The 25,903-nt window shown below is 41.0% G+C and overlaps 1 protein-coding gene across 4 annotated transcripts in view; it reads left to right on the top strand.

The window, feature by feature from the left end:
- The window catches only part of LOC106589265 (gamma-tubulin complex component 2), a 31,984-nt gene extending 7,775 nt beyond the window's left edge, over positions 1-24,209 (top strand). For 2 of the 4 annotated variants that reach the window (XM_014178993.2, XM_014178994.2), the window contains exons 12-20: positions 2,510-2,682; positions 2,914-3,042; positions 3,149-3,269; positions 3,573-3,716; positions 6,218-6,346; positions 6,619-6,782; positions 11,989-12,731; positions 13,050-13,156; positions 13,291-13,353. In XM_014178993.2, the coding sequence (XP_014034468.1) occupies positions 2,510-2,682; positions 2,914-3,042; positions 3,149-3,269; positions 3,573-3,716; positions 6,218-6,346; positions 6,619-6,782; positions 11,989-12,064 (936 nt within the window). In that variant the 3' untranslated portion in view covers positions 12,065-12,731; positions 13,050-13,156; positions 13,291-13,353. Of the gene's footprint in view, positions 1-2,509; positions 2,683-2,913; positions 3,043-3,148; positions 3,270-3,572; positions 3,717-6,217; positions 6,347-6,618; positions 6,783-11,988; positions 12,732-13,049; positions 13,157-13,290; positions 13,365-13,450; positions 13,530-13,667; positions 13,745-14,165; positions 14,365-14,521; positions 14,588-15,323; positions 15,387-15,642; positions 15,813-16,047; positions 16,273-16,387; positions 16,566-18,267; positions 18,358-18,911; positions 19,108-19,428; positions 19,532-19,712; positions 19,879-19,977; positions 20,059-20,151; positions 20,237-20,374; positions 20,496-20,619; positions 20,795-22,842; positions 22,894-23,009; positions 23,082-23,248 lie in introns of those variants that run through there. The other 2 variants (XM_014178996.2, XM_014178995.2) reach the window with 2 other exon arrangements.
- The last annotated feature ends 1,694 nt before the right edge of the window (positions 24,210-25,903 follow it).

The raw sequence follows: 25,903 nt of genomic DNA, 5'->3' as shown, positions 1-25,903 counted from the left end.
GCATATGTGGGAACTACTTCAAGACTGTTGGAAAAGCATTCCTCATGAGGCTGGTTGAGAGAATGTGCAAAGCTGTCATCAAGGCAAAGTGTGGCTACTTTGAAGAATATAAAATATATTTTGATTAGTTTAATTTTTTTGGGTTACTACATGATTCCATATGTGTTATTTCATAGTTTTAATGTCTTCACTATTATTCTACAATGTAAAAATAAAGAAAAACCCTTCAATGAGTAGGTGTGTCCAAACTCACATGCGCCGAATACAAAAGGTGTACTGTGAAATTCTTACTTACACGGCCTTAACCAATAATGCCTGTTTTTTTTAAGTAAGAAATGTGATATGTCATTTATTAATTTATTTTCAAACATTTGCAAAAATTTCTAAACCTGTTTTCACTTTCTCATTATGGGGTATTGTGAGTATTGATGAGGGGGAAAAATCATTTAATCAATTTTAGGATAAGGCTGTAACGTAACAAAAAGTGAAGGGGTCTGAATACTTTCCGAATGCACTGTTGATGATGAATTGCAAAACTGTGTGGCTGAGACAGATGAGGCAAAGGGAATAGCAAATAAGTCTGACAACACAGCAGACTGGGAAACAGTAAATTGAGAAATGATGTAGCTAAACAAAAAGAAAAAACTATACTATGGATCAAAGATAAATTATATAAAGAATGATAGTAAAAAGCTCTGGAGTACCTTAAATTAAATTCTAGGCAAAAAAGCAAACTTGGATCCATCCATCAGGCAGGCGCCTTCATTGAGGCACATGGCTTGTTCATAACAAAACTCTATAATATTGCCAACCACTTTAATCACGTTTTTGTTGCGAAGATTATCATTCTTAGGCATGACATGCAAACATCAAACGCTGAGCCTTCATATTCATACATAACAGACCAAATAATGAAAGACGAGCACTGTAGTTTTGAGTTCCGCAAAGTGGGAGTGGAAGAGGTGAAACATTTTTTGCTATCTATAAATAAGGACAAGCCAACTGGTACCAACAACCTGGATGGTAAATTGCTGAGGTTGGTAGCGGAATACATTGCGACTCCTGTTTGCCACAACTTCACTGTAAGCTTAGAAGATGGTGTGTGCCCTCAGGCCTGGAGGGAGGCAAAGGTCATTCCGCTGCTCAAGAATATCAGAGCACCGGGTTCAAACAGCCGACCAATCAGCCTGTTACCGGCACTTGGCAAACTTTAAAAAAGTTATTTTACAGAAAACAAACAAACGACAGACTTTCAGCATGCTTATAAGGAAGGGCACTCAACATGCTCGGGACTGACACAAATGTTTTGTTGAAAGTAATTGATAGAAGAGTGTGGGAGCTGTTAGACTTCAGTGCAGCTTTTGAGATCATTGATCATAACCTATTGCTGAAAAAACATAGGTGTTATGGATTTGTATCCTTTCACTTATGGATTGAGAGTTGGATTGGTGTACAGCCGGGCAGCCGGCTTTGGCCATTATTGTTTTCTGTTTTTACTGATGACCTTCCACTGACCTTGAATAAAGCCTGTGTGTCAGTCTATGTACGCTGACGACTCAACAGTAAATATGTTGGCTATAACACTAAAATAAATAAATGTACCCATTAACATTGAGCTCCAGTCAGTTTTATAATGGGTAACTAGCAATAGGCTGGTGCTAAATATAAAAAAACGAAAGACATCGTTTTTGGGACAAATCACTCGTTCAACCCTAAACCTCATCTAGATCTATTATTGAATAATGTGGCGATTGAGCCAAGTTGAGGAGACTAAACTGCTGGGTGTAACCCAAGATAGCAAGCGGTCATGGTCAAAACATATAGACTCAATCGTTGCTAAAATGGGAAGAGATCTGTCCGTGATAAGGCGTTGCTCTGCTTTCTTGACGTCTCAGTCGACCAGACACTTCCTACAGGCCGTAGTTTTGTTGCACCTGGACTACTGCCCAGTTGTGTGGTCGTGTGGCAAAGAGCGACATGGGTAAATTGCAGTTGGTCCAGAACAGAGCAGCACGTACTGCACTTAATGTACAGGGAGCGTGAATGTCATTAACATGCATGTCAATCTCTCCTGGCTCAAAAGTTGAGGAGAGATTGACTGCATCACTATTGATCTTTGTGTGAGGTGTTGATGTGTTGCAGTTGGCTGCAGTGTTATCTATATTATGTTATTATATTATGTATTTTATTTGTGTTGGCTAATTGGGGATCCCAATAAAAAATATGAAATAATACAGCAGCTGGGCACACTGAGTACTTTAAGGAGAACCTAAAGTAATTTATGATCTTGTTATTCAAATGGCGTCATTGCTGTTTACTGCATTAGACCATTTCTTATAGCTGCACTTTAGCACAGTAATAGAAAATTGCTGAAGGTCAGAATCACAATTGTCTGTAGGCTATACATATAAAAGACTTAAGTTAAACAACCGGTATGTAATATGAATGTTTTGGGAGGGGCTTCACACTAAACTCATCCATCCACCCACCCTCTGTTCCTGTTTCCCAGATTGACCTAATGCCTCATGACGTGATCACCCAGCTGCTGCGGGTGCTGGCCATCGAGACCAAGCAGGAGAAGGCCATCATCAATGCCGACCCCACCGAGGTGTCCCTCAGTGGCCTGGAGGCCTTCTCCTTCGACTACATCGTCAAGTGGCCGCTGTCGCTCATTATCAACAGGTAGGTACACTGGGGCTATATCCAAGGCCAGGTCTCCCTTGGGTAAGAGGTCTTCGGACCTCAGTATGACCTGGTTAAAAGAAGGCGAAAAAAGGCTCCCTTGAAGATAGGGAGAAAAAAAAAATGTATACCCTAATGTATAGATTCTCAATCTATTGAGAAACCCCCCTCGGGGACCCGAAACCAGGGCGTGCCAAATGCCTTGTATACATATATTTTTGTATTTTTCAGGAAAGCGCTGACGAGATACCAAATGCTGTTCCGACACATTTTTTACTGCAAACATGTCGAGAGGCTGTTGTGCAACGTGTGGATCAGCAACAAAACAGCCAAGCAGTACGCCTTGCACAGGGCCAAGTGGTGAGTTGACAAAACTCCTTCAGTTAACTTCTTTGTTTGTTTCTCTAGTGCCAGCTTCCTAATATCAAGTTCTGATATGAACTATCTGGTTTCCTCCTCCCTATAGGTTTGCAACAGCATTTGCCTTGAGACAGCGCATGCTGAACTTTGTACAGAACATCCAGTACTACATGATGTTTGAAGTCATGGAGCCCACCTGGCATATCATGGAGAAGAACTTGAAATCTGTGAGTGGATTGTAACCAAGGCTGCTTTTCACCTTGATAGCATTCAGTCCTATTATGTATTAGCCTATAGTTACTTCTAACACAATTGTTCTGTGCATGTTGTAGTAGTGGCATCCATTACAAATGTCAGCCTTGAGGCTTTACTTTGCTTTGACCCAAGACGTTTTTTTTTCCAGTCCCAATTACATTTATTTTCATTGCTCCTAATAACGGCATGCTGTGGCTTAGTGCATACTGTCGTAACAGTCCCAAGCCCTGCATTGATCAGAAATGTCTTAATATAGGCCATCTTGTCTTTCCCAGGCCTCCAACATAGACGACGTGCTGTGTCATCACACCAGCTTCCTGGACAACTGCCTGAAGGACTGCATGCTGACCAACCCAGAGCTGCTTAAGATCTTCTCCAAGCTCATGTCCGTGTGTGTCATGTTCACCAACTGCATGCAGGTTCGTGGATGTGGGACGCAACTACAAAACCGTGAACGTAAAGGCAGCTTGTTGGAGCTTACATGCAGTGTTTTTGAATGTTTGAATTGACGTGCAACTCATGCACATTAGATCATCTGACTGCAGTATTATGATATGTAGCCTAATATCTCCCCCCCAGTGTGCAGTGTATGACTTTATAGTGTCTCTCACTGGTGATCCTTCATAAATGTGTGTCTACAGTGTATTCGGAAAGTATTCAGACCCCTTTCTCCACATTTTGTTAAGTTACAGACTTATTCTAATATTGATTAAATTCATTGTTTTCCTCATCAATCTACACACAATACCCCATAATGACAAAGCGAAAACAGGTTATTGGAAATTTTTGCTCATTTATTAAAAATAACAAAACAGAAGTACCTTATTTACATAAGTATTCAGACCCTTTGCTATGATAATTCGAAATTGAGGTCAGGTGCATCCTGTTTCTGTCGATCATCCTTGATGTATCTACAACTTGGAAGTCAACCTGTGGTAAATTCCATTGATTGGGCATGATTTGGAAAGGCACACACCTGTCTATATAAGGTCCCACAGTTGACAGTGCATGTCAGAGCAAAAACCAAGCCAAGAGGTTGAAGGAATTGTCCATAGAGCTCCGACACAGGATTATGTTGAGGCACAGATCTGGGGAAGGGTACCAACAAATGTCTGCAGCATTGAAGGTCCCCAAGAACACAGTGGCCTCCATCATTCTTAAATGGAAGAAGTTTTGAATCACCAAGACTTCCTAGAGCTGGCTGCCTGGCCAAACTGAGCAATAGGTGGAGAAGGGCCTTGGTCAGGGAGGTGACCAAGAACCCAATGGTCACTATGACAGAGCTCCAGAGTTCCTCTGTGGAGTTGGGAGAACCTTCCAGAAGGACAACCATCTCTGCAGCACTCCACCAATGAGGCCTTTATGGTAGAGTGGCAGACGGAAGCCACTCCTCAGTAAAAGGCACATGACAGCCTGCTTGGAGTTGCCAAGAGGCACCTAAAGGACTCTCAGACCATGATGAACCAGATTCTCTTGTCTGATGAAACCAAGATTGAACTCTTTGGCCTGAGTGCCAAGTGTCACGTTTGGAAGAAACCTGGCACCATCCCTATGGTGAAGCATGGTGGTGGCAGCATCATGCTGTGGGGATGTTTTTCAGCAGCAGGGACTGGGAGACTATTTAAGATCGACGGAAAGATTAACGGAGCAAAGTACAGAGAGATGCTTGATGAAAACCTGCTCCAGAGCACTCAGGACCTTAGACTGGGGCGAAGGTTCACCTTCCATCAGGTGAACCTTCACTTGTTGGGACAAGTCTCTGAATGTCCTTGAGTGGCCCAGCCAGAGCCCGGACTTGAACCCGATCAAACGTCTCTGGAGAGACCTGAAAATAGCTATGCAGTGACGCTCCCCATCCAACCTGACAGAGCTTGAGAGGATCTGCAGAGAACAATGGGAGAAACTCCCCAAACACCAGTGTGCCAAGCTTGTAGCATCATACCCAAGAAGACTCGAGGCTGTAATCGCTGCCAAAGGTGCTTCAACAAAGTACTGAGTGAAGAAGGGTATGAATACTTACCGTAATTTCCGGACTATTAAGCGCACCTGAATATAAGCCACACCCACTGAATTAAAAAAATATATATATTTTGAACATAAGCCGCACATGTCTATAAGCCGCAGGTGCCTACCGGTACATTGAAACAAATGAACTTTACACAGGCTTTAACGAAACACGGCTTGTAACAAAAATAAATATGCTTTAACGAAACACGGCTTGTAACAAAAAATTAGCAGTAAGCTTTAGTTGTCTTTTTGCACAGAGTCAATTCCTCACGCTGCTGTTTCCAACATCTTATCATCGACTCATTAAGACCAAGCTCCCGTGCAGCAGCTCTATTTCCTTTTCCAACAGCCAGATCAATCGCCTTCAACTTGAAAGCTGCATCATATGCATTTCTCAGTGTCTTTGCCATGATGAGGGTGACAAAATGACTACCGTAATCAGAATGATGGGAAGTTTGAGAGCGCTCGATTTAATCTAAACAGTAAACAAAAAAGTTGTTTGACCTTAACCCGTTCAGCAATTTCATTGGTCTAATGAAAGCTTCATGCCGCCAAAAAACTGAGCACGTCACAGAATGTGTTTTTTTTTAGAAAAAAAATTGAAAGCGGGAAAAATCCATATATTAGCCGCGTCATTGTTTAAGCTGCGAGGTTCAAAGCCTGGGAAAAAGGTTGCGGCTTATAGTCTGGAATTTGTAAATGTAAATGTATGTAAATGTGATATTTCAGGTTTTTTTGTTAATACATTTGCAAAAAAATTCTAAAAACCTGTTTTTGCTTTGTCATAATCGGGTATTGTGTGTAGATTGATGAGGGTGGAAAAAATTATTTTAGAAATTTTAGAATCAGGCTGTAACGTAACAAAATGTGGAAAAAGTCAAGGGGTCTGAATACATTGTATTTCCTGGTGTAGTGCTTCACTCAGAGCATGAAGCTGGACCGGGAGATGAACCGGCTGTCTCTGGAGCATGGCACCATGGAGGGTCCTCCCACCCAGAGCGAACGCACCGAGGAGCAAGAGAAGAAGAGGCTCACCTCCAAGGTAACTACACACATACTCACTCATTTACAGAAGATACTCACTAACCAACTTGTAGCAGTGTTTTCAAAGGTTAAACATGTATGAAAATCTGTGTTTTACATGAGTGTTATATAGAACAACAACCAAATACAGTAGTATTGTAATGATGGCAATTAGTATTTGAGACAGAATAGAAATGCTATCTATCAAATGTACTATGATTGATGATGTGATATGCTATGCTATTCCCCAATCAGCAAGTGTCTTACCTATGTGGTTTCCCACGTCGTCAGTTCCTAGCGGAGCACGTGGACGCCCTGCAGTCAGACGCAGGCTTCGAAGCCACTGTCAGCAAGTTCGACAGCAACTTCAGTACACTGCTCCTGGACCTGCTGGACAAGCTCAGCGTCTACAGCACCAACGACTGTGAGCACAGCATGATTAACATCATCTACAGGTGGGTCTACTACTGCACAGCGCACGGTTTCCGATAGCGATGGAATCTAGACTTACACGTGTTTTGGCCGAAGATGTAACATGCGTTTCGCAAAAACACCACACAGAGAGAACTTTCACTAAGTGCGTCGTTGGAGCATGTGTCGATACTGATGGGATCGAAAGAAAGGCGTCGCTGCGCTCGGATCAGCTTTCTCCATTCACGTCTTACCTTAACATTTATAATTATTCCACACTACTGACGACAGATCAGCTCCTAGAGATATATTATCACCCATCTGGCTGCAAATATTGAGGCGGCTTATTGTAATGCTTAGCCTACCCTATAATAATGCCCTGAATCGTAGATTTGGTACATCAAGAAATACATTAAGGCAAAAATGACAGGCAGTAGCCTACAATTATGAACATGAAATTGATTTAAATACACTGCTCAAAAAAATAAAGGGAACACTTAAACAACACAATGTAACTCCAAGTCAATCACACTTCTGTGAAATCAAACTGTCCACTTAGGAAGCAACACTGATTGACAATACATTTCACATGCTGTTGTGCAAATGGAATAGACAACAGGTGGAAATTATAGGCAATTAGCAAGACACCCCCAATAAAGGAGTGGTTCTGCAGGTGGGGACCACAGACCACTTCTCAGTTCCTATGCTTCCTGGCTGATGTTTTGGTCACTTTTGAATGCTGGCGGTGCTTTCACTCTAGTGGTAGCATGAGACGGAGTCTACAACCCACACAAGTGGCTCAGGTAGTGCAGCTCAGGTAGTGCAGCTCAACCCTACACAAGTGGCTCAGGTAGTGCAGCTCATTGATGGCACATCAATGCGAGCTGTGGCAAGAAGGTTTGCTGTGTCTGTCAGCGTAGTGTCCAGAGCATGGAGGCGCTACCAGGAGACAGGCCAGTACATCAGGAGACGTGGAGGAGGCCGTAGGAGGGCAACAACCCAGCAGCAGGACCGCTACCTCCGCCTTTGTGCAAGGAGGAGCAGGAAAAGCACTGCCAGAGCCCTACAAAATGACCTCCAGCAGGCCACAAATGTGCATGTGTCTGCTCAAACGGTCAGAAACAGACTCAATGAGGGTGGTATGAGGGCTCGACGTCCACAGGTGGGGGTTGTGCTTACAGCCCAACACCTTGCAGGACGTTTGGCATTTGCCAGAGAACACCAAGATTGGCAAATTCGCCACTGGCGCCCTGTGCTCTTCACAGATGAAAGCAGGTTCACACTGAGCACATGTGACAGACGTGACAGAGTCTGGAGACACCGTGGAGAACGTTCTGCTGCCTGCAACATCCTCCAGCATGACCGGTTTGGCGGTGGGTCAGTCATGGTGTGGGGTGGCATTTCTTTGGGGGGCCGCACAGCCCTCCATGTGCTCGCCAGAGGTAGCCTGACTGCCATTAGGTACCGAGATGAGATCCTCAGACCCCTTGTGAGACCATATGCTGGTGCGGTTGGCCCTGGGTTCCTCCTAATGCAAGACAATGCTAGACCTCATGTGGCTGGAGTGTGTCAGCAGTTCCTGCAAGAGGAAGGCATTGATGCTATGGACTGGCCCGCCCGTTCCCCAGACCTGAATCCAATTGAGCACATCTGGGACATCATGTCTCGCTCCATCCACCAACGCCACGTTGCACCACAGACTGTCCAGGAGTTGGCGGATGCTTTAGTCCAGGTCTGGGAGGAGATCCCTCAGGAGACCATCCGCCACCTCATCAGGAGCATGCCCAGGCGTTGTAGGGAGGTCATACAGGCACATGGAGGCCACACACACTACTGAGCCTCATTTTGACTTGTTTTAAGGACATTACATCAAAGTTGGATCAGCCTGTAGTGTGGTTTTCCACTTTAATTTTGAGTGTGACTCCAAATCCAGACCTCCATGCGTTGATAAATAGGATTTCCATTGATTATTTTTGTGTGATTTTGTTGTCAGCACATTCAACTATGTAAAGAAAAAAGTATTTAATAAGATTATTTCTTTCATTCAGATCTAGGATGTGTGGTTTAAGTGTTCCCTTTATTTTTTTGAGCAGTATATATAGGCTTATATAGCCTACTGTATTTATCTTTTAATACAGTCATCTTGGTTTTCATTTGAAGCATAATTTTATCCTTCGCTTGTTTGTAACAATTGCAAAGACATTGGCAACTTTTTATTTGTAGTAAACTTCGTTCTGAAGTTGTCAGCGGTCACAGTGAGACAGACAGATGAATGTCTTCTATGTTCAGCGGAGATCTGTGTATAAACTGACGTGGAAGGGCAAAAAAACTATCCAACGATGCAATTGCTGTTCTACGAGTGGTCTAAGGCAGTCGGTAAATAACGACTGTTTTCAAGTGCAACTTTAGTAACAATGGTTTTGGGAAACAGCTTGGAGATTTAACTATGCTCCTACGAAGGTTCTTACGATGAACTTAGCCTTAAGATGCTTTTGGGAAACTGGGCCAAGGTCTGTCTACAACTCTGGTACTGGAGGGATGATTCAACTGATCAAGGTCTAGACTGAAGACTGTGATAAGTTGGTTATTTGAAAAGGATGTGTTAGTGCTGGACTGGAAATAAATCCTGCATACCCTATACCTCGCCAGGGCCTGGTTTCCTGATATCAATGGAACTTAGACTTACGAGTGTTAACAATGCATCTTTCCTACAACGGTCGAAGATGTAACATGCCTTTTCCAAAACAGCATGCCAAGAGAACGGTCACTAAGTGTGTTGTTGGAGCATGTGTCGATACTGATAGGATCGAAAGAAAGGAAGCGCTGCTCTCGGATCAGCTTTCTCCATACAAATCTTTCCTTAACATTAGAATTATTTCATAATACTGATGATGGATCATTTCCTAGAGAGATTATTACCACCTACGGCTGCAAACGTTCACGCTGCTTATTCTAATGCTTAAAATCACAGATTTAGCACATAGTTGCGCACGTTAGACTACTCATCATGAAATATGTAGCCTACAAGTAGCACAATAGAACTCAATTGATTGAACATGAAATGTATTTCAGTATGATTGAAATAGGCCTATAGCTTACTGTTTATTTTAATGCAGTCATCTCAGTTTTGATTTCAATATACTTTGCTTGTTTGTAGAAATTGCAAAGACGTTGGCAACTTTGTATTTGTCGTCTACTTTGTTCTGAAGTTATTGTAAGACTGATAAACCATGTGATTCTATGTTTAGCAGAGATCTTCTGTTTGTAAAGTAACTTGGGAGGGCAAAAAAGCAACTAACGATTCACTAAGCTGTTCTACGAGTGATCTGAGGCAGCCGATAGATTACGAGCTTTTTCAAGTGCAACTTTTAACAACTACTGTATGGTTTTGGGAAACAGCTCTGAGATTTAACGATGCTCCTACGACTGTTCTAACGATGAACTTAGCCTTAAAGGGAAATGTCTAAATGTTCCAACTTCATATTCATCATCTCCAGCACCACCCCAACATCAACATATGTGAAAATGGCAGTGTTTCTGTGTTTTGTAGTAAAAAAGGTAGAGGAACAGAAGTGTTTCCAATGACCTCATCGGTGTGCATAGTGTGATTCTAACCAATTATTGTTGCTATTGGAAACACTTATTTTCACATATGTTGATATTGGGATGGTGCTGGAGATGATGAATATGAAGTGACATTTATTTTAAATTTCCCTTTAAAACTTCTTTTAAAATTTTCGCCTGAAATGACATACCTAAATCTAACTGCCTGTAGCTCAGGCTCTGAAGCAAGGATATGCATAATCTTGGTACCATTTGAAAGGGAACACTTTGAAGTTTGTGGAAATGTGAATTGAATGTAGGAGAATATAACACAATAGATCTGGTAGAAGAAAATACAAAGAAGAAACCAACGTTTTTTTTATTTTTTATTCTACCACAATCTTTGAAATGCAACAGAAAGGTCCCACTTCTAGACATCACTCTGGTTGTAATTTCGATGGTGTCCACAAGATGGCAGCAGTGTATGTGCAAAGTTTCTTGAAGTATGAGCGACCTACATGACATTTAGTGTGAAGTCACCCAGGTACGTTTGGGCAAATCGTGAAGGAGACATTTGCATTCATATTTACATTTTTCTCCAAGAATATCATCAAATCTGTATACTTGGACTTTGATTTAGCTTTTCCAGTATTAGTAGCCATATTATAAGTTCAACATTTGCAAAACAACCAGTTTTCATAAATTCATAAGTCTGAATATTCTTATTTTTGTCCAAAAGGAAAAGGCATGCTGTCGCACAAGGTTAGCAGCTACATTTTGCGACACATACAGGGTGTCCGGATACCCCGTAAAGCCCAGCTCATTGGCTATCTAGCTAGCACCCGATTGGTGCTTATTTGACAAAGTTAGAGTAGATCAAGTGAAGACCGCCCGCGTCATGAAGGCATCTCTCTCTGACCAAATTTGGTGTCCTATAGTATATACTACACCCCTAATGATATAGTGAAGTCTGGTTACGTTCTAGGATCTCTGAGGAATACATACAAACGTGATTTGACTGGTTGAAACAACATTTAGGGTTAGATTTTCACAGATTCCTTTCTTGGCAAATTGAACAAGTGGAAATACAAAATCAATTGTGCATACTATATGGACCTTTTTAGGATATGAAAAAGGATTTTATCTAACAAAACAACACTTCATGTTATCTCTGGGACCCTTTGGATAATAAATCAGAGCAAGATTTCAGAATGTATGTACACATTTCACCTTCAGAGGTGAATTTATCAAACCTATTGCGGTGGGAAAAAAGTGTTTTGTTCTTAGGAGCTCTCCTCAAACAATAGCATGGCATTTTTTCGCAGTAATAGCTACTGTAAATTGGACAGTGCAGTTATATTAACAATAATTTAAGCTTTCAGCCGATATAAGAAACTTGACCTCATCAGTGTGCATTGTGTGATTCTAACCAATTATGTGTAGGCATTGCCTACTAATTGTCTAATAATTGGTTGATGCCATTGGAAAAACACATTTTCACATATGTTGATATTGGGATGGTGCTGGAGCTGATGAATATGAAGCAATTTTTTTGTTAGTTTTTTCCTTTAAGATGCTTTTGGGGGAAAAGGGCCCAGGACCTGAGTTGGGAACCCCTGGTCTATAGATCCTAGTTAGTTGCTTAAATGAATAGGCTTAGCTATAGTTACAATCCTAGTAAAAACTGCTTTGAACTTGATTCCATAGGTTGGATTTCAACGGGTTCTACACAGAGCGCCTTGAGAGGATGGCTATAGAGAGAAGTCAGAAGGCTGCTGCATAGCACTGTTTTATGTGAGTGTTCATGATGGTCACCCACTCTATAAGTATTTATTTCTCCTACTCATGCCCATATAATAACCAACTTCAAAGACGACATTCCTCTCCACATCAAACATAAAGCTGTCAAACATAAAGCTGTTTAGTGTTTGATTCAAGAAACTATCACCATAGATTTGATGTGTTTTTAAAACGGCTATATGGTGTTTTCCCCTTTACCTTTTATATTGGCATAGGATTAAATAACCATGAACTGTATGAATTTCTCTCAGAAGAAGTTAAAGAAAACCTGAACCTCTATATGGGTAACTTATTTTTTACCTCATGAATAATGTTTTATTGTACAATAAAAAATATATTTAATGTCCCCAACCATTCTCTTTGTGATCTTTGCTTACAGAATTCAACCATTCCTAGGTAACAGTAAACAGTATTAATAATCTGGACCGGTTTTCCGGTAATATGTGATGTCATGATTGCTACGCGCAACGGCTGCCCTTTGCTGATAACGTAGGCTACATAACGGAGAGGCGGGACTGGTACCTTACAGAGCTTCTTAATGTCTGTGTTCAGTATCCGTGCAATACAGCACACTTGTGAAACTCAGGGATATTACGCTCCAGCCATGCGATACACTCTCTATATATTCCTGTTATGCATCACCTATTGTGGTAAGTTGAACATATATATTTATGGTTTAATATGTACTATCTGAAGTTTTTTTATATAAAATAATGGGCTTATTATGAACAATTGGATGAAATACAAAAAGGTGTATTTTGCTGTTCAGTACTGTATTTGTAAGGACAGTAAGGCTACCTAATTAGCGCATCTGTTAGGATAACGCATTTAGACATTATATATAACATTGCAATGATTATAACTCGTATGATGCTCGTCATATGATCAATGTCTAGACTTTAAATTAATAGCAATTACTATAAGAAATAGATAAACGTTATAATAGGTCTGGATGTCTGTTCTTTTAGTTGTACTGGCCAAGGGCGCACGGACATTAGATCATGTGGAGCGCTACGATGTCGTCCGACCTCTGAGACTGACTGGTCGGGTCAAAAGAAACATTTTCTCAAACCAGGTGCTTACATCCCGTTATCTTTTCTCTATAATTATGTAACAGTGGTTCCTGTAAATTAGGGAAATACAGGGGGGGATGTCATAAAGAGGAGAACAGCGTTTCATTGTTGACAACTAACAACATCTTACCTATAGGTTTATCCTGATGGGCTACAATATGTATTAACCATTTCTGGAGAGAACCACACAATTCATCTTGACAAAAATAGGTACATAGTTTTTAACCATCCATTAATTACTAGATGTGTTTTGGTAGCAAGTTTAGTAGGAGTTATTTTAATTGTTCTTTTCATAGGCAACTTATTGGGAGGCATTTCACTGAAACGCACTATTCTGAAGATGGAAAGCGGGTGACAACGTTTCCAAATTATGAGGTATCTGAGCCGTTAAATATAATAGCCTAGATTTGTGTCACTTTGTTTTGTTTCATTGCATGCTGTACACATTTAATGTGTACAGTATTTCAAGAGAAGCTCAAAACCAATATTTTTACTAATTTCATCTTCCTTTAGGACCACTGCTATTATCATGGTCATATTCAAGGCATTGAGGATTCATCTGTTAGTGTTGGAATCTGTTCTGGCATTAGGTAAGTGTGTATTTCTGCATATTTCCTGTTTTCTATCGGCAGTTTCTGAACTTTCTGAACTAGTTCGCGATCATTACATTTCTCAGGAAATAAAACTTCTCGTTTGAGAAATTCAACATTGCTACATTTCCACATATGTGTAATTCAAATCACTGAGAAATTTGTGGTTGAAATTATTTTTGAAAGCGGTCTTAGACATTTAGAAATGTACCCGTCTTTTATGACGTAGCCTCTGCTGACATTTCACCTACAAGACAATGATTAGAGTTGCTATACTGAATAGCTTACTGCCTTTTGATGTTGATTATTCATACTATATCATATCATTGGAGTAACAATGCTATTTGAATTGGGGAGAAACTGATTGTCCGTGCCTTGCAATTCAACACTCAGTAAACCGCTCACTGATGTGTCTTCCCAGTGGCTTTGTGAGGGCTGAGCAGAAGGTCTACTTGATTGAGCCTTTAGGAGACTCTGCCGATGGGGAGCATGCTCTGTACAGGCAGGAGCACCTCAGAGCCAACGAGGCCAGCTGTGGTCACTCCAACGACAGCATGGTCTATGACCATGACAAGGGCCCAGCCCCCAGACTCTCAGGCCTCTTCAAGTCCAAAGGCTGGGTATGCAGTTACTTACTACTGCTTCCTTTTGTTACTTAGTTGCAACAATACACATCCAAAGATAGTGATCAGGGTTCATGTTTTCTACTAGTTGTATTTATCTTGTAAGGAGAGTCCAATGTTGATTACCTCCCTTTTTTTTTTTTTTTTTTTTTAGAAAAGTAAACCCATCACTGGACCTCAAAGATTTGTGGAGATGTATCTGGTGGCTGACTACACAGAGGTATATTATGTATTAACATTGATTTTATAGTTTGAAATGTTCCATTCGCACAAAAAGCTTATTTCCCTCAAATGTTGTGCACAAAGTGATTTACATCCCTGTTAGTGAGCATTTCTCCTTTGCCAAGATAATCCATCCACATGGCATATCAAGAAGCTGATTTAAACAGCACGATCATTACACCAGGTGCACTTTGTGTTGGGGACAATAAAAGGCCACTCTAAAATGGGAGGTTTTGTCACACAATACAATGCCACAGATGTCTCAAGTTTTGAGGGAGCGTGCAATTGGCACGCTGACTGCAGGAATGTCCAGCGGAGCTGATGCCAGAGAATTTAAGGTTCATTTCTCTACCATAAGCCGCTCCAACGTTGTTTTAGAGAATTTGGCAGTACATCCAACTGGCCTCACAACAGCAGACCATGTGTAACCATGCTAGTCCAGGACCTCCACATCCGGCTTCTTCACCTGCAGGATCGTCTGAAACCAGTCACCAGGACAGCTGATGAAACTGAGGAGTATTTCTGTCTGTGATAAAGCTCTTTTGTGGGTGGGCCTGTGCCCTCCCAGGCCCACCCATGGCTGTGCCGCTGCCCAGTCATGTGAAAGCCATTGATTAGGGCCTACTGAATTTATTTCAATTGACTGATTTCCTTATATGAACCTTAACTCAGGTAAATGGTTGCATGTTGCATTTATATTTTTGTTCAGTATATGTATTTTTATTTTTTTTCAGTACAAAATATTTGGAAGCGAAACGAAAGCTCGGATGCTGGAAATTGCCAATCATGTTGATAAGGTACCTTTTCAAGGAAGTCCTCTACTTGTGTGTCATTTTGTATGTTTGTATGTGAATGGCTGCATAAGCATAGTTAGGGCCAGGAGATTTACCTGACCAGGTCCAGGCTCTAATTCTAGGTTCTTAGGATGCTTTGTTGAATCGCTTACGGTTTATAATCCGGGTTTAGGGCCAGGAGTTTTCCCACCTAGCTCTAGTACGTGTATCTTATATTCACGAAGGAGTTATTGAAAAGATCGCCATCTCTGCTTCCTAGTTGTATCGGCCATTGAACATCCGGGTCATGCTGGTGGGGTTGGAGATGTGGACTACCAGGGATCACATTGACGTCACAGCCAGTCCTGAGAACACCCTGGATAGGTTTCTCCAGTGGCGTCAAGACGACCTTCTAAAGAGGGTAAAGCATGACAATGCCCAGTTTGTCACGTGAGTAATAAGCCTTATCTTTATTTTTTGTGTTGATGAAAGGAACTGGATTGCAATTAATCACAATTTTTCCATGACATTGTTTGATATTATGTACTGTAGAAAATGTAAATATAAAATGTGGTTTTTAATGTATAAAATTGGAACGATGGACAAATGTCTCATTTTGTGCGGTCTGCAAAGCTAATCACAGTTCTAAAGCTTTTCCCCAACATTTTGTTGTTGTTTTTAACAGTGGTAAAGATTTCTTGGGCGATACTGTCGGACTGGCAAATAAACTTGCCATGTGCACTGGAAGTTCAGGTGCAGTCAACCAGGACCACAATAGAAACCCAATTGGCATTGCCTCGACCATCGCTCATGAGATGGGCCACAACCTGGGCATGTCCCATGATACTTCAGGCTGCACCTGTGGGACATCGCTGTACAACGACAACTGTGTCATGGCAGATCGGCTCAGGTAAAGACAAAAACACTCATACATTACACAATTACTCACACATTGACACATTGAGGCATTTCCTATGTTATTATGTTAGTCATTCTAAAGTGAGCCATAATTCCCACACCTTCAGGTCAGTGTACCCAGAGCTGTTCAGTGGCTGCAGTCAGGAGCAGCTGAGTGACTTCCTGGAGAGAGCCAATCCCAGCTGTCTGCTGGACACACCCGGCTCTGACAGGCTGTATGTGGGGCCAGCCTGTGGCAATGCCTTCCTGGACCCTGGAGAGGAGTGTGACTGTGGAACTGTGGAGGTTAGTCAGGCTCCATGTACAGTACCAGTCAAAAGTTTGGACACACCTACTCATTGCAGGGTTCTTCTTTATTTATACTATTTTCTACATTGTAGAATATTAGTCAAGACATCAAAACTATGAAATAACACATATGGAATCATGTAGTAACCAAAAAAAGTGTTAAAAAAATACAAAATATATTTTATTTGAGATTCTTCAAAGTAGCCACCCCTTCGCCTTGAACACAGCTTTGCACACTCTTGGCATTCTCTCAACCAGCTTCACGAGGTAGTCACCTGGAATGCATTTCAATTAACAGGTGTGCCTTGTTAAAAGTTAATTTGTGCAATTTCTTTCCTTCGTAATGCGTTTGAGACATCAGTTGTGTTGTGACAAGGTAGGGGTGGTATACAAAAGATAGCCCTATTTAGTAAAAGACCAAGTCAAATAAGCAAAGAGAAACGACAGTCCATCATTACTTTAAGACATGGTCAATCAATCCAGAAAATGTCAAGGACTTTTAAAGTTTCTTCAAGTGCAGTTGCAAAAACCATCAAGCGCTATGATGAACCTGGCTCTCATGAGGACCGCCACAGGAAAGGAAGACCCAGAGTTACTTCTGCTGCAGAGGATAAGTTCATTAGAGTTAACTCCACCTCAGATTGCAGCCCAAATAAATGCTTCAGAGTTCAAGTAACATACACATCTCAACATCAACTTTTCAGAGGAGACTGCGTGAATCAGGCCTTCATGGTCCAATTGCTTCAAAGAAACCACTACCTAAGGACACCAATAAGAAGAAGAGATTTGCTTGGGACAAGAAACGCGAGCAATGGACATTAGACCGGTTGAAATCTGTCCTTTGGTCTGATGAGTCCAAATTTGAGATTTTTGCTTACAACCGCCGTGTCTTTGTGAGATGCAGAGTAGGTGAACGAATGATCTCTGCATGTGTGGTTCCCACCGTGAAGCATGGAGGAGGTGTGGGGGTGCTTTGCTAGTGACTCTGTCTGTGATGTATTTACAATTCAAGGCACACTTAACCAGCATGGCTACCACAACACTCAGCAGCATACGCCATCCCATCTGGTTTGTACTTAGTGGGACTATCATTTGTTTTTTTAACAGGACAATGACCCAACACACCTCCAGGCTGTGTAAGGGCTATTTGACCAAGGAGAGTGATGGAGTGCTGCATCAGAGGACCTGGCCTCCACAGTCACCCGACCTCAACCCAATTGAGATGGTTTGGGATGAGTTGGACCGCAGAGTTAAGGAAAAGCAGCCAACAAGTGCTCAGCATATGTGGGAACTCCTTCAAGACTGTTGGAAAAGCATTCCTCATGAAGCTGGTTGAGAGAATGCCAAGACTGTGCAAAGATGTCATCAAGGCAAAGGGTGGCTACTTTGAAAAATCTAAAACCCTTGAATGAGTAGGTGTGTCCAAACTTTTGACTGGTACTGTATGTACACTGCCATTGATTATATTGTCTTACACTATTCCTCTGACTCAATCAAAGGTTTGGCTTTGTTATAAGGATGACAAACATTTTCAAACGCTTATGAAAGGGAGACAAAATATACACATGCATGACTGCTTTGCACCGTAAATGACATTTTTTGGATGACTGACTTTTATAAATGATTCATTTGAGAGTGGTAAGATGAAATAGTTATTTTGTCTTTTGTCTCGGACTGGTGTGTCTTTTGTCCCTCATAGGAGTGTAAGAATCCCTGCTGTGACCCCACAACCTGTCGCCTCACTGAGGGATCCAGCTGTGACCATGGAACATGCTGCGAAAACTGCCAAGTACGTGCATTTTTTATCTTTATGTAAAGCCATATTCAAATCTGGGTGCTTTATTAAACCTATGATTGAATGACTCAGACCAGCTGGTAACGTCCATCTCTGATCTCTCTCTGCTCACCACAACTTGGACAGACACACCCAACCAACAACAACTAATAACCACTAATAACCACCAGCAATAAAAAAGAGCATAGCCATAAGAGAAGTAGGGTTCGGCTCCATAAAGAACAGATGGGTGGATTGAGAAACCAGGGTTGGGATACTAGCAATAATACCAGGAAACAGACTGATGCTCTTGTGTTTCCCTGTACTGTACTGTCCATATCCTTCCTCAATATGACAGTCAGGGGACTGTAAGAAGCGGGCCTAGTCAGTCATCAAATAAAATCTGTACTGTATGAACCAAACTTGGCATCTAACCAAGAATCATACACTTTGCTGTAGTAGTAATGTCAGATTTTTAGCAGACATTTTTGTTAGCTGTATTAGTTATTAATCTGTTATGAAGTTACTTACTCAACCAATGAACTATTTGTTCTCCATTCAACCTTCAGCTTAAACAGGCAAGCAGTTTGTGTAGAACAGCTTCCAGTGATTGTGACCTGGCAGAGTATTGCACTGGAACTTCAGAGCATTGCCCAGAAGATACCTTTAAAATGAACGGGAATCCTTGCAACTATAGTCAGGGGTACTGCTACAATGGGCAATGCCCAACACTTCAGCAACACTGCAAGAGACTGTGGGGACCAGGTACTTGTCTTTACATACATTAAGTACATAGCCAATGATGTTTCTTACACTCGTAATGGAAAACTGGATCTATCAATTATCTATTAATTTACACTACACTAGTTACGACACAGCGCAACCATCCATAACCGTATGACGTTATTTCATTAACACAAAGCAGAACCCTTCCAGAAACAAAATAGGCCTAGATATAATCTCCTTCAGTTAGTGCAAGTTAAACATCATATTGTGATTTGTGCAATGATGATAATCTGCAGTAAGAATTCCTGTCATATCCTGTGGAACCAAAAAGTCATAACTGTCATCTCTCTTATCTTCTAGCGGCACAAGTAGGCACGGATTCTTGCTTTAATCTAAACCTGGGTGGCATTGAAGGAGCCCACTGCGGAAGGACCAAATATGGCTTTGCGCATTGCACACCACAGTATGTCCACTCCCATCTGTCACATTGACTTCCTGTGTTTTGACATTTCCATTTCCTGACATTTCCCATCACACAATGTCCCTTCCAAGGCAATTTACAAATAATAGAAAACAGCTATTACAAGACTTCCGTAAGTTTGTGTTGTGAAGAAACACATTGCCATATTATTTTCTTCTCCTAGGAATATAAAATGTGGAACGCTATTTTGCTCGGGAGGGGATGAGTATCCCATCACTGGGCAGAAGGCCTCCTATACATTGAGGGGAACATGCAACATAGCAGTGGACCAGGATAAGATAAGAGCCCTCGACATGGTCCCAACAGGAACCAAATGTGGAATGAATGAGGTAAGACTGTTTCTGAATTCCAAATCATCCCTCGAGAGGGCCTATTGGAATTCATATGGGTGTGCAAATGAAGTGAACAATTCATCTTTGTTTCCATAGGTTTGCTACGATCACAAATGCCAAGATGTCAAAGTCTATGGTCAAATGGAGGACTGTTCATCAAAATGCCACAACAATGGGGTGCGTGCATTGATTGTTGATTTTGAGTTGTTAGTAAACTTCCGCTCGAATTGTTTGGACATAGTCATCACAATCATCGCACTCTTTTGTTAGATTTGCAACAACAAGGGACAGTGCCACTGTAACCCAGGTTGGGCTCCACCCTACTGTGACGTCAAGTATTCAGACTTGCCTCAAGGTATGCCTCATTCACTCTGTTGTGACATGCATTGTGGTTTATGTATTTCATATCATGTGCTACATTTTGTAAAGGTAAACCTGAATAGTTGATAAAAATGGACATCTTTTAATGATTAGTAATGTTTTGGTTTTGCAGACCAGTTTGGGGTGGTAGCTGGTGTCTCTGCAGCGATAGCTGTCTTGTTGCTGCTCACTTTCCTGGTTGCAGGACTGATGTGCTGCAAGAAGGACAAGAGAGAGAACTACATTTCTAAAAGGTGAGTTTATTTTCCACCAACGTATTATTTGTATTTTTTTGTGAATGCCTCTTCAGTTGTCATTTCAAATGATTTGGTACACAATCAACATATTGATGTGTTATGTATTGATCTGTATTTGAAGGAAAGTCCACTCTACTCCGGGCCAGTTGAACCCAATGTTCCAGGAGAGGAGTGGGAAGGGTAATTCTCTTAGCAAGCCCCCCCAAATCAGCCAACCCACCTTCATGGAGTCATCTGCAACACAAGCCTGCACCCCTCTGTTTGTCACTGTGGTCCCTTCCAGGCCCCCTCCACAGGTGAGCTTCATGAGCACAACATTATCTTAACATTACCACTAGTCCAGGCAGATAGATAAAGGCCTATTATGTGGAATCACTAGTAGTATCATGTTACACATAACATACATATACAGTTGAAGTCGGAAGTTTACATACTTAGGTTGGAGTCATTAAAACTCGTTTTTCAACCACTCCACAAATTTCTTGTTAACAAACTATAGCTTAGGCAAGTCGGTTAGGACATCTACTTTGTGCATGACACAAGTAATTTTTCCAACAATTGTTTGCAGACAGATTATTTCACTGTATCACAATTCCAGTGGGTCAGAAGTTTACATACACTAAGTAGACTGTGCCTTTAAACAGCTTGGAAAATTCCAGAAAATGTCATGGCTTTAGAAGCTTCTGATAGGCTAATTGACATCATTTGAGTCCATTTGAGGTGTACCTGTGGATGTATTTCAAGGCCTACCTTCAAACTCATTGCCTCTACTTGACATCATGGGAAAATCAAAAGAAATCAGCCAAGACCTCAGAAAAATAATTGTAGACCTCCACAAGTCTTGTTCATCCTTGGGAGCAAACGCCTGAAGGTACCACGTTCATCTGTACAAACAATAGTACGCAAGTATAAACAACATGGGACCACGCAGCCGTCATACCGCTCAGGAAGGAGACGCGTTCTGTCTCCTAGAGATTAACGTACTTTGGTGCGAAAAGTGCAAATCAATCCCAGAACAACAGCAAAGGACTTTGTGAAGATGCTGGAGGAAACTGGTACAAACGTATCTATATTCACAGTATAACGAGTCCTATATCGACATAACCTGAAACTCCGCTCAGCAAGGATGAAGCCACTGCTCCAAAACCGCCATAAAAAAGCCAGACTACGGTTTGCAACTGCACATGGGAACAAAGATCGTACTTTTTGGAGAAATGTCCTGTGGTCTGATGAAACAAAAATAGAACTGTTTGGCCATAATGACCATTGTTATGTTTAGAGGAAAAAGGGGGAGCCTTGCACGCTGAAGAAAACCATCCCAACCGTGAAGCACGGTGGTGGCAGCATCATGTTGTGGGGGTGCTTTGCTGCAGGAGGGACTGGTGCACTTCACAAAATAGATAGCATCATGAGGGAGGAAAATTATTTGGATATATTGAAGCAACATCTCAAGACATCAGTCAGGAAGTTAAAGCTTGGTCGCAAATGGGTCTTCCAAATGGACAATGACCCCAAGCATACTTCAAAGTTGTGGCAAAATGGCTTAAGTACAACAAAATCAACGTATTGGAGTGGTACAAAGCCCTGACCTCAATCCCATAGAACATTGGTGGGCAGAACTGAAACAGCGTGTGTGAGCAAGGAGGCCTACAAAACTGACTCAGTTACACCAGCTCTGTCAGGAGGAATGGGCCAAAATTCACCCAACTTATTGTGGGAAGCTTGTGGAAGGCTACCCAAAATGTTTGACCCAAGTTAAACCATTTAAAGGCAATGCTACCAAATACTAATTGAGTGTATGTAAACTTCTGACCCACTGGGAAGGTGATGAAAGAAATAAAAGCTGAAATAAATCCTCTCTACTATTATTCTGACACTTCACATTCTTAAAATAAAGTGGTGATCCTAACTTACCTAAGACAGGGAATTTTTACTAGGATTTAATGTCAGGAATTGTGAAAAACTGAGTTTAAATGTATTTTGCTAAGGTCTATGCAAACTTCAACTGTATGTAGTTCCTATGTAATATATAATAATATCAACAACAATTGAAACAGCTGCTGAACTTGTAGAGATAGCCTGCCTAAAGTAAAGTACACATGTTTTGAGTAGACTAAGGAGATTTGAAAAGGAAAATAAATGCAGACTAAGCGGAGAGCAATATTTTGTCTTACAACCATCAAAGTGCTTGCCTGCAGTGCTGCCACAGTCTTGCATTGAACCGGTGAGCTATGCCAATTGAAATACTGAAACATATCATGTTACTAAACTCAGGAATCTTAGAAACGTACTGTATACTGACGTACCAAACTTGTACATTTTCTTTATTCAATTTTTTTATCAGACTAAACCCCTACCTCCATCAAAGCCTTTGCCGACTCTGAGTAGCACACCGGTAAGTCATTTCATCCATTACAGTTAATAACATGTTGACATTTAATAACAACTGTATAACAATTAACTACACAGTCTCATGAACTCATTATCAATTGGTGTATATTGTTCTGTTAGAAAATCAAGCATGTTGTCCCAGTGCCACCAGTCAAGGCCACAGCACCAAAGGTACCCAGCAAATACCCACAAGTAAGTGTTCATTTAACACACTTATTGTAGTCATGTCTTTTGTCTCCTGAAACCATGACATAGCACAAAAGTCAAATAAAAAAATGACTTTGTTGGTAATTCCTTATGAAACCAGAATTGAAGGGCATGTTTCAAGATGGCTGTCTAACTGATCCCTGTGTGTTCAGCAGACCTCAGGAGGAGCAAGCCACAAGATTGCACTGAAGCCTCCCCCCATGCCACGTCGATGATGACTGCTGCATGTAGCAGTATGTTGACTCATAGGAAGACAGACCTTTGATGAGCCCAGTTCTTATTTCAGACTCGAGGAGGTCCTGAATGACCGAGCCTAATATCAACTGTGGAGAATGTCTTTGAAAACTCAACATCAACATAGTGATGTCTCAGAATGTGCTTCTCAACCACTGTGGAAAAGTGGTTTGGAAAATGCTGGAACAGATTGCTGGTGCATTTCTCATGCAGTGTTTTTCTTTCTTCAATTATTGTATGTAAAAAAAACATGTTACAGTAGACCATTCCTTTTGACATGAACCTAGCTGTTGCACTTGTTTTTATAGGTTACCTCTGTTTGCACTTTTTACAAGGGGGAGAGCCTAATTCTACTTTGGAATTCTTGTACTTATGAATGTTAATTTACTGTTTCATGATCTCAAGCCAGTGTGCCTTTAAAAAAAATAAGTATTACATTGATGTTAGTTATTGTTTTAAAGATATTACCAATGAATGGTACAAGTGAGAGGTACAGTGCCTTCAGAAAGTATTCACACCTCTTGACTTTTTCCAAATTTTGTTGTGTTACAAAGTGGGATATAAATGGATTTAATTGTAATTTATTGTCAACGATCTACACAAATCTAATGTCAAAGTGGAATATCTTGATTTGGAGAAGTATTCAACCTCCTGAGTCAATACATGTTAGAGTCACCTTTTGCAGCGATTACAGCTGTGTGTCTTTCTGGGTAATTTTAAGGGCCAGATTCCGACCCGAGTTAAGCACGTAAATGGAACGTAATTCCTTTTTCTGCACTTTTCTCTATGCGTATTCTGACCTTGAATTTAAGCAGGAGAATAGCGTTTGGGTAGACATCGAATAAATGAAGGTGTGTCTACAGATATGCCATATTCTGACCTTGACTTAATTCCCTAATAATTCCACCACCTTTATATGTGAGGAAACCATGAATGAGGTCTAGCAAACCTACCGGTTCCAAGTGGATGGAAATAACACTATTCTCTCCATGCACTATATTTTACAACTTGATAACAGCTATTGATAAGTGCTACAGAAATGAGTAATCTGTTTGGATAAGAGAATTGTACAACAAAAATATAAACGCAACATGAAACAATTTAAAATATTTCACTGAGTTACAGTTCATATAAGGAAATCAGTCAATTTAAATAAATTCATTAGGCCCTAGTCTATAGATTTCACATGACTGGAAATACAGATATGCATCAGTTGGTCAAGGATACCTTCGAAAAAACGTAGGGTCGGTTAGATGAATGGCACGACAATGGGCCTCAGGATAGCTTATGCCTGCCCATACCATAACCCCAATGCCACTCTGTTCACAATGTTGACATCAGCAAACCGCTCACCCACACGATGCCATCTGCCCAGTACAGTTGAAACCGGGATTCATCCATGAAGAGCACACTTCTCCAGCAAGCCAGTAGCCATCGAAGGTGAACATTTGCCAACTGAAGTTGGTTACGATGCCAAACTGCAGTCAGGTCAAGACCCTGGTGAGGACGACAAGCACCCAGATGAGCTTCCCTGAGATTGTTTGTGCAAAAATTATTCTGTTGTGCAAACCTATAGTTTCATCAGATGTCCAGGTGGCTGGTCTCAGACGATCCCGCATGTCAAGAGGCCAGATGTGGAAGTCCTGGGCTGGCATGGTTACACGTGGTCTGCAGTTGTGAGGCCGGTTGGACGCACTGCCAAATTCTCTAAAACGACGTTGAATGCGGATTATGGTAGAGAAATTAACATTCAATTCTCTGGCAACAGCTCTAGTGGACATTCCTGTAGTCAGCATGCCAATTGCACACTCCCTCAACTTGAGACGTGGCATTGTGTTGCGTGACAAAACTGCACAATTTAGAGTGGCCTTTTACTGTTCCAAGCACAAGCTTCTTGATATGCCACACGTGTCAGGTGGATGGATTATCTCGGCAAATGAGAAATGCTCATTAACAGGGATGTAAACAAATTTGTGCACAAAATTTGAGAGAAATAAGCTTTTTGTGCGTATGAAAAATTTGGGGGTTATTTTATTTCAGCTCATGAAACATGGGACCAACGCTTTACATGTTGAGTTTGTATTACACCCTACTATTTATTGTACACTATTCTCCCTATTGTAATTATATGTACACTAATCTTCCAACATTACCAGGGGTTTAAGAAATGAAATGGCAATTTTCAGAATGAATCGACACTTTTCTTTTTTTGGTGTGTAAAGGCTCTCCAAAATGTTTTTTTTTTTTGCTAACCCTAAATCATCTACAAGATCAGAGTATTTTTAAATCTACAAATTGGTGCTGAAATGGAGACTAATATGCATATATTTAGATTACTTTTTTCATTGATCCCTAATATTCTGAACCTGTACTCTTATATATATATATATATATATATATATATATATATATATATATATATATATATATATATATATATATATTCTATTGCTTCTCAACAAAAAACACCTTATTCAAAGGGATAGCTTAAGATAAATGTACTGAAATCCCTACTGAATGAAAACTCCACAAGAAAATCTGTTGGCCAGCAAGTGGGACGGATTTCAGCGGTT

Source organism: Salmo salar, chromosome ssa28, assembly GCF_905237065.1.
Source record: "Salmo salar chromosome ssa28, Ssal_v3.1, whole genome shotgun sequence".
Taxonomy (NCBI): Eukaryota; Metazoa; Chordata; class Actinopteri; order Salmoniformes; family Salmonidae; genus Salmo; species Salmo salar.
Note: the sequence above shows the minus strand (reverse complement) of the source record. Positions and strands in the feature narration are given on the sequence as shown.